At 43.9% G+C, this 15,371-nt stretch overlaps 1 protein-coding gene across 2 annotated transcripts in view; it reads left to right on the top strand.

The window, feature by feature from the left end:
- Positions 1 to 4,166: 4,166 nt before the first annotated feature.
- Positions 4,167 to 15,371, top strand: part of LOC143289242 (filamin-B-like) — a 128,617-nt gene continuing 117,412 nt past the window's right edge. For both annotated transcript variants that reach the window (XM_076598221.1, XM_076598220.1), the window contains exons 1-2: positions 4,167 to 4,803; positions 8,579 to 8,675. In XM_076598221.1, the coding sequence (XP_076454336.1) occupies positions 4,585 to 4,803; positions 8,579 to 8,675 (316 nt within the window). In that variant the 5' untranslated portion in view covers positions 4,167 to 4,584. The remainder of the gene's footprint in view (positions 4,804 to 8,578; positions 8,676 to 15,371) is intronic.

Below are 15,371 nucleotides of genomic sequence, written 5' to 3'. Positions count from 1 at the left end.
GGTACGGCGTGTGCGTGTGTGTGTTTACATGCGCAAGTTGGCCGAACGAGGGCCATCTCGATCTTTCTTCTTCACTCTTTCGTTTCCATTGCTTGATCTTTTTTTCTATCTGTCACTCTCTGTCAGCGTCCGTCCTCCCCAACTTTCCCTCTTGATTTGGATTTTGATGATGGATGTATTTATAAGCTCATAAATAAACAGTAAAAACATGTTAATAATAATAATAGATGACAGGAACTGAAAAAATCCAGATTAAAAATCGGCTGTAGTGTGGGGGGTGGGGGGGGGGTTGGGGAGGGGGGGGAGTGTGTGTGTGGACGGGGTAGGGGGTTGGGAGGTTGCATCAATGAGTGTGCGTGTATGGGGGAGGGGGGGGGGGGTATGCGTGTGTGTGGGCGGAGGGGACGGAGGACAACTGAGGTGCGTGTGTCAGTGTGTGTGTGTGTGTGTCACAGTCTGTGTCTGTGTGTGTCAGTGTGTGTGTGTGAGAGAGAGAGAGAGAGAGAGAGAGAGAGAGACGGACAGACAGGTAGGCTTGCACGGCAGAGAAAAAGACAGTGACAGAGACCGTGAATCAGAGAGACGTATCATGTGAGAGTGCCTCAAGTTAAACAGATATGTGAACTCACAGAGAAAGTCCGGGTACCGTGTGGCGTCGGCTGCGCTGGCTGGGCCACGTTCACCGCAGGGAAGATGGTCGCATCCCAAAAGACATCCTTTATGGAGAGCTCGCCACGGGGCAGAGAAGCATCGGCCGCCCACAGCTGAGATACAAAGACGTTTGCAAACGTGACATGAAGGCACTTGAGATCAACACAGTCCTGGGAGGACCTTGCAGATGACCGCAACAGATGGAGAAGCACTCTCAAGAATCAGCTACGGATTAGTGAGGACAAACTGTCAGCTGCTGCAGCAGAAAAGCGAGCTCGCAGAAAAGGGACGGCAGCCAACAGACCAGCATCAGCTTACACATGTGACCGCTGCGACAGAGACTGTCTCTCTCGCATCGGTCTCTACAGTCACAGGCGACGCTACTTGGTCCAAGCAGACAGCCCAATTAGACATTAGGTCGGATATACTCTATCCATGGTCAGCCATGACCGAAGGAGGCCTACTACTATTTTATTCAGAGTAAGGCGTGACTGGCCGCCCCTGTCTGAAGACCGTGAGGGGATTACATAATCGTATACGAAGAATATTTATAATATGAACATACGTTCTAAACAAATGTAAACAAAACTAGTATAACACGAAACACATGCGTTCTTTGCAAACAAATCAGTAAACTTGAGCCAAGTTAGTCAAGACACTGAGTTTCATTTCTGGATATCATAAGCAGATTGAATCTAAAAAGGCATGGGTTTTCATAACAGTGCATGCAAGACAGAACAAAAGAACATAATAATTATGAATTTCTTTTTCTTCACTGAGAGCCTCATCATCATGATATAAACGACATAAACATTTATCACATTGAACTTCATACTCAGTGTGACCCTTCTGTCTGTATCGATGGCAGTCTTAAGTCTGACCATGCCACACCAAGCCTGAATTCAGAAAATGCACCTCTGACTTATCTGTTCATATTAATCAGTCAAAATATATTAACTTAATATATCAAGAGAGAGAGAGAGGTGGGGCCCGGGGTTACTCAAGTTGATATTACTGGGATATAACGACGGGCGTAATAGTGGTCGAGAGGTTAAAGCGTTAGACTACTGAGGGTCCCGGATTCGAATCTCGGTAACGGCGCCTGGTGGGTAAAAGGTGGAGATTTTTCCGACTGATCTCCAAAGTCAATCAACATAATTATGTGCCTGAACCCCCTCAGTCGTGTGCCGTGTATAGTACCCCGGCACAGTGCGGCAGAAAATCAAATACGCACATTGAGATCCTGTAATCCATGCCAGCGGCGATCGGTGGGTCAGTTGTTGAACTTGAACAAGAACTTATAGTACTCAGCATGCACTGACTCCCCCGAAAACGGAGTATGGCTGCCTATATGGTGGGTAAACTAAACAAAATGGTCATACACGTCAAAAAATGTTACATGTCTGTCTGAGCCGGCGTGTACGGTGTGCGTGCCTGAAATTTGATTGGATGACACAGGAAATGGAATGACTAATGAGCGCCCATGCAGCCGTCAGTCGGCTCTACTGAGTTCTTGACACCTGCAAGCAAGACCATCAGAAGATCCAAGCCTACATCATATAAAGACCATGATCATAGTATAGACACTATTGTAGAAGGAAGAACTTTCAATAACAGCAAGGGCTTTGTTATTCCATTCTGTGAGGACAGACCAGCCAATGAACTCATTTTTTGTCAAAACCGTCAATAGCGGAATGGAAACAGCTGGAGGGAGTTGTGAGTGCCGCTGGGACGACCGCAGCATTCAACGTGGCCATCAAAAGATCGCCGCCAGCTACTGTTTTCCATCACTAACAGTATGTCAGTGGGTTTTTTGTTGTTGTTGTTGTAATTTGTGTGTGTGTGTGTGTGTGTGTGTGTGTGTGTGTGTGTTTTCATGCGCTCTCCGGCCCAGGTTCCGTTGCGACGATGGCCGTATTGGCCTCTGCGACGTAGATATCCTGATCCTGATACTGTGCCCGAAGTGTAGGCAGCCTGTTTTTGCAAATGACCTCGAGATTGCAAAGCGCTTGGAGCTTGCCAGGTCTCTGAACGAGGAAAGTCACTATATATGTATCCGCCATATCATCATATTATTATTATCCGGCTTATTTTCATGTCTCCTCCACACACCGACTTCTCCCGGTCCATTCTTTTCAGTCCTCGGTCGGTCGTCAGTTCTCCTCCTCTTGAGTCGCTCCTCCACCGACCTCCCCTCTTCCCGTCTTTTTTGACAGCCAGAGTACAGTCACGCACCCGGAACTACTCGCGGCAAATAATTACCCGGCCCCCTCTCTTCATTTTCTGATCTGGCTCATTGTGTGGACTTCTGAAGCGGGGGTAGGAATGCGGGGTAATAGCACTGAGATCGTATTTATAGGTCAGTGGGTAATAGCCGGGGAAAAAGGAGGGGGATGTTGTTTTCCCACTGACCCGGGCACAGCCGCAACTGCGAGTAGCTTTTCTTTTTCTTCAGTTTTTCTCCCGGTGACAGGCCGCCAGTTCCGTGAGCGACATTCAAATGAGGGTATTCGAGCAACGATTCATGTCACCCGTGCGCAACACGTGACACTTGCGACTTGCGTTCAATCCCGCGTAGTTCAGTTGATCCCAATATCCGGCGCTTGTTGCTCACGGCCACGTGATGCTCGATATAACCGTTTATGAAGACGACTGACGGTCCCCTTCAACTGACTCAGTGCACGTGCATCCGGTCCGCGTACGCTTCTTGTTTCGGATACTGCGGCCAAAATCAGAACAACGACCTCAGTATGAAATGATGCACAACTCGTTTAAATATCTCGTTTCTTGCCGATTCAGTTCTTAGCAACCAGTGTCAGTTACTGAACTGACACATAGATTCAAATAATGAAACTTAGCGATGTGGCTGTAAAACAATATCAAACGTGCACCTAGTATAAATACTTTTAAGAACCTCATAGATAAACACGAGTTATTGACAGAAACGAAATATGACTGATGGATAAAATGACTGAGCTAGTCAACGACCTGACCAACAATATAAAGGGCGGAGTAAATCTGAAGGGGCATAAAATGCCCCCCCCCCCCCCCCCCCCCCCCAAAAAGGCTAAGTTGTATAAAACAGCGCCCCAAATCCTGATCCTGATCCTGAAAAAAACCCCAACCACCTTGAAATCACTTTCGCCGGAGTACACTGAATGCATTTTGTGGATAAATAAATTACACACCTTTATGGCCTGGTAACATAGTATACAAGTATGGGTCAAGGGATAAGCCTCAGTAGCATGCTTGCTGTTAAATTTGTTACGATAAAACGAAAGGAATAAACGAATAAAGAAATAGATAAAAGGGGAGGGGAGATGAGGTCGGGGATGTGTACATCAAACATAACCACGTGTTTGTCAGACGAAAAGTGCGCTAAAGTTAAATATAGAACAGGTAGAACGTGAACGATTCAGAAGGCACCAAACCGGTTTTCTTCGCTGTACTCATAAATATGCATGACCTGAAGGTCAACCTCATGGTAGCTTGAATGGAAGAAAAAGTGGGACGAAAACATCCTATTGGAAGGACAAAAATCACAGTAAATTCAGTTTTTTCAGGGCTTTCACAGCGTGAGATTCCATCTCGCACATTTTAAGTAAATTTATGACAAAAAATAAAGGGGAGGTGACTTTCTTCTGACAAGTTGCAGACGACAAACCGCCGTCACGCACCGTCGCGCAATGGTCGCTCGCTTTGAGTGACAACGTGAACGGATTCCAGGCTGTGTGTGCGTCCACAAGAGAAAGCACAGAGAAGTGGCATTGGGGAAAGGAAACGCCCAAGCTTGACACGTTAAGTTGAGACGTCAAGCAGCTTTGTCTCAAGTCTCGTGCGCAAGTGGTGGTCATCAGTTTCAAAAGCGAAACTTGCTTCTTTTTCATCCGAGAGGAAAGTGAAGTTTTGTTTGCAGATCTGCAACCAGCAAAAATGACAGATCTTGCCCGATCACGCGAAGGTAGAGGTTTATCTGTCCGAGGTGGAGACAGCGATAAATGGATTATGATCCAGAAGAACACCTTTATGAATTGGGTAAATCTTCAGCTCCAGGGATCTGGACACGTTGTGGATGATTTCGAAGTAGACTTCGATAACGGTGTGAAGTTGTGTGCGTTGATTGAAGCACTTCAGCACAGAAAGATCGGCAAGGTAAGAAGACGATTGTCGAATTGTGAAATTAGTAAGTGTGGACTGCAAGATGTAAACACGTATGCGTGCGCGCGCGCGCTCGCTCTTGTGGGTGTGTGCGTGCATCTGTGTGTGTGTGTGTGTGTGTGTGTGTGAGGGCGGGAAGGGGAGGTGGTGGGAGTGGAGGTTGGGGGGGGGAGGGGGGGCGTGGGGGGGGGGGGGGGAGGGGCTACTGACACTGATTTTATTTGTGAAGGCCACCTTTCACAGAAGAAAGAATGTCACATCAGTGTGTGGGACTAGGGTGAGGGGAGTGGGAGAAGGCCGGGGTTGGGGCCAGATGAATAAACAGTGTACAAATATATATAATGTTCTTCCTTGTTCCCATTTTCTCTCTCTCTCTCTCTCTCTCTCTCTCTCTCTCTCTCTCTGTGTGTGTGTGTGTGTGTGTGTTTACTTTGAGTGTGTACATGCATAATGTTTGTGTGTGTGTGCCACAGTACCAGCTAAATCATTCCTTCAAAACATTTTTATTAAAAAAAATGTTGTCAGATTTTCAGTCTGTTTATATTCATATAACTTAACAATCAACATACCTGTGGGGAAAAAAAAATCTAAAAGTAGAGCCATTTTCAAAGTGATGAAAAGATCATGTGTGCAGAAATAGAGTAGGGCAACAAGTTTAACACATGTATCCATTCATTCTATTTGAATATGAAAGTGCCATGGCAGAATTGGTTTGGCACTGGACTTCTGATCCAGTGTACACCAGTGACCAGGGTTCAAGGCCCCCGGGCATGGCGTTGTGGCGTTTGGAATAGCACTTTACTCCAGTTTTCTCACTGGGTACCTGGCTTCCGTTGGGGCAGGTTAAAAAAACCGCCCCGCCTTCCTACGCTGAGCCCAAAATATAGTGAATTCACTGCCCTATTGCTATGAATTGGTCTGGGACTTTTACAATTGTGATGAAAATGCTTGTTCACAAATGTAACTTATGTAAGTAATTGAGAACACACACTTTGTTTTTAACCAGAACATCCTGAAACATGGCTGTCAGGTTCTCAGTGCAAACAAGAATCAAAGAAAGTTAAAACTCTTAGCTTTAGAAAGTATTTGTCACATGGAATCACAGTCAAACTTAGCATTCTATTTTGGGAGTGGAAAAAGGGAGACAGAAATTGTCCAGTTATGAAATGCTGTAATCCACAGATAACTGTTTTTTTTTCCGATTTTAATTTTCTGTTTATTTGGGTGAATGTACCAGCTGCCTCAAATTTGAAGTCAGCCAGCATGTTGATGTGTGTGTGTGTGTGTGTGTGTGTGTGTGTGTGTGTGTGTGTGTGTGTGTGTGTTTCACCTTTTGAAAGACTCATTTGGTTAGATTGTCTTATGAAAATGTGACTTTAGACTTTTTGTATGGGCATGGGCTTTGATGAGTGCACAGTGCATTGACCACTTAGAGCTGCAAAAGGTTGCTGATTGGGAATGCAGCCTGTCTATCTCATATTCTGGCATCATTTCTTTTTGCAGACTCACACACAGAGTGCATATGTACATATATATAAGCAGTGTGTATGTGAACACACACACATGTGCATGCACATACACAGGTACACACACACACACACACACACACACACACACACACAGAGGAGTGATGGCCTAGAGGTAACGCGTCTGCCAAGGAAGCAAGAGAAGCTGAGTGTGCTGGTTTGAACCACAGCTCAGCCGCCGCTATTTTCTCCCCCTCCACTAGACCTTGAGTGGTGGTCTGGACACTAGTCATTCGGATGAGACGATAAACTGAGGTCCCATATGCAGCATGCACTTAGCGCACGTAAAAGAACCCACGGCAACAAAAGGGTTGCTCCTGGCAAATTTCTGTAGAAAAATCCACTTTGATAGGAAAAACAAATAAAACTGCATGCAGGAAAAAATACCAAAAAATGGGTGATGCTCCCAGTGTAGCGACACGTTTTCCCTGGGGAGAGCAGCCAGAATTTCACAGAGAGAAATCTGTTGTGACAGAAAAGAGAAATACAATTACAAATAAAAATACAATACACTCATTCACTTACTCACTCACTCTCTCTCTCTCAATTCAAATATGCATGCACACATATACACACAAGTGCTCACATATCTATAAATATGTACATACATGCACACTTACTCATAGATGCAACAAACATATGCACACACAATGGCAATGTATGTACACAAGTGCACACACATACACTCCCCTCACCCCCGCCACAAAGAAACACAAAGACATTTATAATGCTCATTCCAATCTTCAAGGTCAACATATGTGCAGACCTGCTTGTGCCTGAACCCCCTTCGTGTATATATATGCAGGCAGAAGATCAAATACGTACGTTAAAGATCCTGTGATCCATGTCAGTGTTCGGTGGGTTATGGAAACAAGAACATACCCAGCATACGCCCCCTGAAAACAGAGTATGGCTGCCTGCATGGCGGGGTCATACACGTTAAAGCCCACTCGTGTACATGCGAGTGAACGGGGGAGTTGCAGCCCATGAACGTAGAAGAAGAAGAAGAATGCTGCTCATGTTCTCACAAAAAAGCCAGTGGTTTTTTTTTTTTTTTTTTTTTTTGACTGAGTATAGATACCAGCTTTCTTGCTAAGTCAGCAGACATGGATTCTTTCTCTCTTTTTATTTGTTTATTAATCACCACCACAGTACCCAACATACACATCCTGGTTCACATATATTTGTTTTTTGTTTTGTCTTTTCATCAGATATCACAATGTATATATCTGAAAAACTGTTAATTATCAAAGTACTGCTACTACAGCATCTTTTCTTTGAAGTTCTATTTATAACAATCATTTCACTTTCACAGCTTGAGTTTTTGTTTTTGACATAGCTGACTTTAGGGTTTAACTCACTCCTGAGTGGAGCAAACATTAAACTTCAGTTTCAGTTTTTTCTACACTCCATCTCGCTCACTACGATCAGTTTCGGATCCATTCCACTTACGCATACCCAGATTCAAACTCTCGACTGTTGGCCGCCGTTCTTTCTCTTTCTCTGGACCATGCAATTGGAATGAACTTCCTCTTTCGCTTCGTCAAGTCTCCACACTCAGCTCTTTCAAGTCTGGCCTTAAAACCCACCTCTTCCCAAAATAGCCTCCCTTCCCTGCCTCTTCCTTGTCTTTAGTTTCTCCAGTTTTAGAGTTATGCGTGCGTGAGAATGACTGGTGCGAAAGCGCTTAGATTTGTCTCTGCACAAGATTCAGCGCTGTATAAGTACCATTATTATTATTATTTTCAGTTTTTCAAGGACATGTCACTGCATTTGGACAAATCCTTATACGCCACACCATATCTGCTAGGCAGGTGCCTGACTAGCAGTATAGCCCAACACACTGGGTCAGGACTTGAATGCATGCATAATATGTATTTGTGTACCTATCAAAGTGGATTTCTTTAGCAGAATTTTGCCAGAGGACAACACTCATGTTGCCATGGGTTCTTTTTTAGTGTGCCAAGTGCGTGCTGCATGTGGGATCTTGGTTTATTGTGTGATCTGGATGACAAGATGCTCAGTTTGATTTTCCTGTCACGAGACCAGGATTCAAACCCAGACCCACAGACACTGTACTGGCAGATAAATGTCTTAACAATTCTGCCACCTTCCTCACATATCATGAATGAGCAGCCCCGAAATATACCACTGTGTGGTCAGCTGGACTATAAACAACAAAAGAAAAACATGAAGGAGAGAAAGACATTGAGTGATATTGAATGATGTTGATGTTGATGCAGGTGATCAAGAAGCCCCTGAATCAGCACCAGTCGTTGGAGAATGTTTCCCTGGCTCTGAAAGCTGTGGCGGACGACAATGTTCGCCTCGTCAATATTGGTAAGTGTGTGGTGTTTGCCCTGTTGATGTTGGCCGGTCTGTCTTGTTTGCCATGGCTCTGTTGGTGGGAGTGCTGCGGCACAGTCTGTCAGGCGTTGGACCTCTGATCGATTGTTCACCGGTAATGACGGGTGCAATAGCCGAGTGGTTAAAGCATTGGACTCTCAATCTGAGGGTCCCGGGTTCGAATCACGGTGATGTTGCCTGGTGGGTAAAGGGTGGAGATTTTTACAATCTCCCAGGTCAATATATGTGCAGACCTGCTAGTGCCTGAACCCCCTTCGTGTGTATATGCAAGCAGAAGATCAAATATGCACGTTAAAGATCCTGTAAACCATGTCAGCGTTCGGTGGGTTATGGAAACAAGAACATACCCAGCATGCACACCCCCGAAAACGGAGTATGGCTGCCTACATGGCGGGGTAAAAACGGTCATACACGTAAAAGCCCACTCGTGTGCATACGAGTGAACGTGGGAGTTGCAGCCCACGAACGAAGAAGAAGAAGTTCACCGGTAATTAGAGTTGGAGGCCCCCATGAAGGCATGATGTGTCCTTGGATTAGGTACTGCCTCTGATTTTCCTCATTCTACAAAGGTGTGAATGGACACCTGACTTGGTTGTGAAAGGTTAACTCACTCAGTACAGCCAGTCCTCTCTTCTCCTCTACACAGACCCCTCGGATGTCCAGTGGGTGTCTCAATGACCCAACCTTTAGCTTCCATCGTCAGAATTGTGGTATTCTTTGTCAACATTCACCTCCTCAGTGTAAGAGCCTTCCGCTGGTAATATTTTGATGGTGGTAATTGGGGTGAAACGCTGTTAATGTCGTCTCTTTCGCCGTTCGTATGGAGAGAGTTAAAGTGGTGGAAGAAGAGGATTGAGCCCTGCCTTATAATGCTGAGCTCTATGCACAGCGGACATGAATTCACTTTTTTTTTCTTTTTTTTTTGGTATGCTTATAGTTGACTTCATCAAGTTTTTGCGCCTTATACATATTATTATTAGTAGTAGTAATTCTTTTTTTTATGTATTTATCTATTATTTATGTGTGGGGTCATCGAAAAATGTATCACTGATCTGTACTGCATGGACTCAATGGTTGACAGCTGTCAAGATATTGCTGAAAAGGGACTGGAAGAATGAAAGCTTCCTTATGATATATCAACTGAATTAAACTTAAAATCTGTTCTGCTAGAAATCAGTCCTGCTATTCTGTTCTGTATTCCAAACATTCACAGCCTACTTTAACTCTGTTGATTGTTGTAATATTTTCTTTTAGTTTTACTGCAATATAAATAAAACACTGAATATTGTGAACTTGGCGCTGTCTTAAGTTGTTCAGGAAGTAATGCGCAGGCAATGTGATACACGTACTGGTAAAAGTAAACAGCATGCAGACACTGAACACACAGTGAACAATAGCATTGAATTTCCATAGCTAGACTTGGGGAGGTGAAGACAGAAGGCGAGGCGCTTGATTTCACTGTGCTGTTCTGTACATATTATTAGTAGTGGTAGTAGTTGTTTTTTGTTGTTGTTTTTTAAAAAATGTATTTATCTATTATTTATTCACTTTTTTAAAATATCTATTATTTATCATTTATTCACTTTTTTAAAATTAAAAAAAGATCTATTATTTATTCACCTTTAAAAAAAAAAAAGTATTTATCTATTATTTATTCTTTTTTCTTTTTTTTTCTCAAGGCCTGACTAAGCGCGTTGGGTTACGCTGCTGGTCAGGCATCTGCTTGGCAGATGTGGTGTAGCGTATATGGATTTGTCCAAACGCAGTGACGCCTCCTTGAGCTACTGAAACTGAAACTGAAAACTGTACTGTGTATTTACAGAAGAGCTTGCATGCTGTTATTTTGGCCTTCGTATGTTCTTTAGTATACTGCTGTTTCATGAAAGGCTTGTTTTTATTAAGCTTTTTAGTTTTAGTTATTTGTGAGCTGATAAACAGAGTGTAGGCAGAATGATTTCATGTTTCTGTCAGCAACAACCAGCATGTCTAGAAACGAAGTGCATGATAAGCACAATTAGTCATGACATAATCAGTATGTTGATTGTGGTCATTCACTGCATATAGAAAATGGCGTTTCTCTCCCCCTGGTTTTGTGGTTTTTGTTAGAATATTGTCCTTCACATACACATGCAGTGACACACACACTTACCAGCACACACACACACACACACACACACACACACACACACACACACACACACACTTGCTCTCTCTCTCTCTCTCTCTTACACACACACACACACAAATGCACAGATCCACATGGACACAGATAAGGGAAATTCTTCTGTTCAGTAAAGGTATAACAGAAAATCAGGTAGTGGTCCCAGTGTTGTGACAATGTCGAGGAAGGGCGAGAGATATGGTGACTTTCATGGGTTATTCTCACACACAGTTATGTAAGAACTCTGAGACAGACAGACAGAGACAGAGAGAGGACAGTTGCTATGACAACAAAAGAAGCTTACTAGGCGGGAGGGCCATGATGAATGAAGTCTGTTGATGGCCCAGAACATTCCTGACAAGAGATAAGTGAACCATACATCATTGTGAGTGTTGGTGGGATTAGTAGGCCGGTCACCACAATCTGTGGGATTGTTAGGCATGACACTGTCAGTAGTGTTGGTGGGATTGTTAGGCATGACACAGTCGGTAGTGTTGGTGGGATTGTTAGGCATGACACTGTAAGTAGTGTTGGTGGGATTGTTAGGCATGACACAGTCGTTAGTGTTGGTGGGATTGTTAGGCATGACGCTGTCAGTAGTATTTATGGGATTGTTAGGCATGACACAGTTGGTAGTGTTGGTGGTATTGTTAGGCATGGCACTGTCAGTAATGTTGGTGGGATTGTTAGGTATGACACAGTCGGTAGTGTTGGTTGGATTGTTAGGCATGACACTGTAAGTAGTGTTGGTGGGATTGTTAGGTATGACACTGTCAGTGATGTTGGTGGGATTGTTAGGCATGACACTGTCAGTAGTGTTGGTGGGATTGTTAGGCATGACACTGTCAGTAGTGTTGGTGGGATTGTTAGGCATGACACTGTCAGTAGTGTTGGTGGGATTGTTAGGCATGACACTGTCAGTGATGTTGGTTGGATTGTTAGGCATGACACTGTAAGTAGTGTTGGTGGGATTGTTAGGCATGACATAGTCAGTAGTGTTGGTTGGATTGTTAGGCATGACACTGTCAGTAGTGTTGGTGGGATTGTTAGGCATGACACTGTCAGTAGTGTTGGTGGGATTGTTAGGCATGACACTGTCAGTAGTGTTGGTGGGATTGTTAGGCATGACATGATCAGTAGTGTTGGTGGGATTGTTAGGTATGACATGATCAGTAGTGTTGGTGGGATTGTTAGGCATGACACTGTCAGTGGTGTTGGTGGGATTGTTAGGCATGACACTGTCAGTAGTGTTGGTGGGATTGTTAGGCACGACATGATCAGTAGTGTTGGTGGGATTGTTAGGCATGACACAGTCAGTAGTGTTGGTGGGATTGTTAGGCATGGCTCAGTCGGTAGTGTTGGTCGGATTGATAGGTATGACACAATCAGTAGTGTTGGTGCTCCACATGTATTCAAAGCAGCATTGTTCAGGGCTGATACACGATTGCCTCTTTATCAAGATGGCACTGTTGTTTTTTCTGTGCCAGAGGGATGAAATGAAAATAACCAAAGACAAATGGTTTAACCCACTGACAGCTCAAGAGTGGTCAACACTTTTTGTGCACTTATCAATGATGTCACTGATTTTGATGATCAAAAGCAACGCAGTCCCAAGAGGAAGAAGTCCAGATTATGAAGAACGGTGACTGACATCCTGATCTGTAAGCTCTGCCTTATCTCAGTCAGGTGACAGCCCTTCACTGACATCCTGATCTGTGAGTTCTGTCCTATCCCAGTGAGGTGGCAGCCCTTCACTGACATCCTGATCTGTGAGTTCTGTCCTATCCCAGTGAGGTGACAGCCCTTCATTGACATCCTGATCTGTGAGCTCTGTCTTATCCCAGTGAGGTGACAGCCCTTCACTGACATCCTGATCTGTGAGCTCTGTCTTATCCCAGTGAGGTGACAGCCCTTCACTGACATCCTGATCTGTGAGCTCTGTCTTATCCCAGTGAGGTGACAGCCCTTCACTGACATCCTGATCTGTTAGCTCTGTCATCCCAGTGAGGTGACAGCCCTTCATTGACATCCTGATCTGTGAGCTCTGTCTTATCCCAGTGAGGTGACAGCCCTTCACTGACATCCTGATCTGTGAGCTCTGTCATCCCAGTGAGGTGACAGCCCTTCACTGATGAGCACACTTGTCAGCAGCAGTCAAAGGGTTAATCACTGAAAGAAGCATTACAATGATTCCAGGAATGTGGTTTGTTCAAGACTTCTTCGATACATGTACACATTCTCTCTCTTGAGATATTTCACCATGTTAACACCCCCCTCTTGCCTCTGATTATTTTCTTTTATTTGTGGTGGTGGTTTATTGAGGGGAGATAGAGATGGGTGTAGAACAAGAAGATGAGGGGGCCTGGGGGGGGGGGGGGGGGGGGGGGGAGACAGGGGGGGGGGGGATTCACACCCACTAACCCGCAGAGACAGACATATATGCACACGAACAAGCACACATTTTTGCGGTGTCTGTCATTTATCTCTATGTGTTTTTTCTGTCTGTCTGTCTCTCTTACACACACACACACACACACACACACACACACACACACACACACACACACACACACACTTTCAAAAGTCACATCCACACCACACCCACCACAATCCAAGACGCCCACACGGATGACAAAATTCAACCATGGTTTAGAACCTGAACCATTAACTTCTGGGGTACCCAGGTAGCCAACCATGAAGTGGTTTTCTGCTCTCTCCCTCTATATATGCTTTTTAACCCCCCCCCCCCCCCCCAACCCCTGGCCCCTCCCTCCACCCATACCCCACCCCTCCCCCAGTCTACCCAGCTACACCCTCACACGACCTGTAGTAATCCCAAACATAAACCCCTGGCTTGCCAGCTTTCATTTGTGTCCCACTGCCACCCTCCCCCCACCCCCACCCACCCACCCACCCCTTTTCTCCCTCTCTACCTACCTGTACCACCCTAATTCCACTCCACCACCCCTGCACACCCCAACACACATTGTCCCACCACCACCACTCACTGTCTCCACCCCTACACACCCAGAACTCCACCCCTACACATGTGTACAGGTATACCTGTTTTCTCCCTCGCCCTCATCCACTCCCTGTAGTCATTGAGAATGGCAGTTCAAGCGTGCAGCAGCCTTCTCTGACTTGATCAACAGGTCTCGTGTCAAGGGAATCTGCCCAGACAGGGTGGTGTTTTGTTACTGAAGAACAAAATTTTATGTTTGTTGTGTTGTTTGTTCGGGGTATCAGCAGGGTCCATTTGCATTGGCATAAAGTTTTAATAAAGTAGTTTTGAATGCATGTGTTTTGAATTATGTACGCAGTATTTCTTTCTTTCTTTTTTTTTTTTTTTTTGTTTGTTTTCTTTTTTCCTTTCGTCACATTTCTTCCCTTCCTCCCTCTCTCTCATCATTTCGTTTTCTTCTTTCCTTAGATTTATAATAAACACACACACACACACACACACACACACACATGCTTTGTTCATGTATTTCACAATGTTAGAGAGAGAACACACTGAACACTGAACACTTTAAGCCCTAATGACATGGGGGTTCATAATACAAATAACAACATATATCAGTAGTAATAATATTGATGAAAACCAAATCCAAAATGAAATCAGTTGATTTGTACAACTAAATGCAGTTCAACCATCCATTCAAAGTAATGTGATGTAGAGAAAAAAAACAACAACATGTATAAATGTATAACATAAGTATTTTCCATATGAAAATGTCAACACAGATTTCAATTTTTACAATGAACAACACCTGGTACTACTTTATTGTTGGTTTTTTTGTGGCATGTTATTCGCTTCAGCAATATATTTTGCAAGTGACTGTTATGAAGTTTCCTAATTTAGATTTAGCACTCCAAAAGTATCTTCATTCTTTGCTAAATGTATTTTAAATACAACACATTTTTCTCGAATATCATCATAAGCTTTACAACTAAACAAAAAATGTAACTCGTCCTCCCTTAAATGACCGCACATTGGACAAGGGGAGAGTAAGGAGGGCTCAGTTTGAAACCATTTTTTATAAGCATTTAACCCAATCGATCTCGATCTAAATCTGGCCAGTCTTGTTCGATGCCACTTGTTGGTCACGACTGTGATATATTTTTCTGTTTGAAATATACTTTTAAAACTATAAAACCATCGATATTTCTCAGTGCTTTCCATTTTACTGTGCCAATTTTGTTTATATGAAGCAATTAGCCTATCTTTGAATTCTGAAACAAATCCTTCACATCCAACTCCCTGACACATCCACACAATCCCATATCCATTTACAGGTAATGTCTTCTTTACAAGATATACCCAGTTTTCCTTCCCTCTCTCGTGTTCATTTAGCAACATTTCATACATCTGCTTACATAATCTTGATGTTTGTAGCCTTATCAATTTTAACCAGTATTTTATACATTTCACACATGATTTAATATTTAATGGGTATCTACTAATTTCTCCATATAATACAGTATTTGAAGCATGTAATGGGACATTT

Source organism: Babylonia areolata, chromosome 13 (genome assembly GCF_041734735.1).
Source record: "Babylonia areolata isolate BAREFJ2019XMU chromosome 13, ASM4173473v1, whole genome shotgun sequence".
Classification (NCBI taxonomy): domain Eukaryota; kingdom Metazoa; phylum Mollusca; class Gastropoda; order Neogastropoda; family Buccinidae; genus Babylonia; species Babylonia areolata.
The sequence above is the reverse complement of the archived record's forward strand: the minus strand, read 5'-3'. Positions and strand labels throughout refer to the sequence as shown.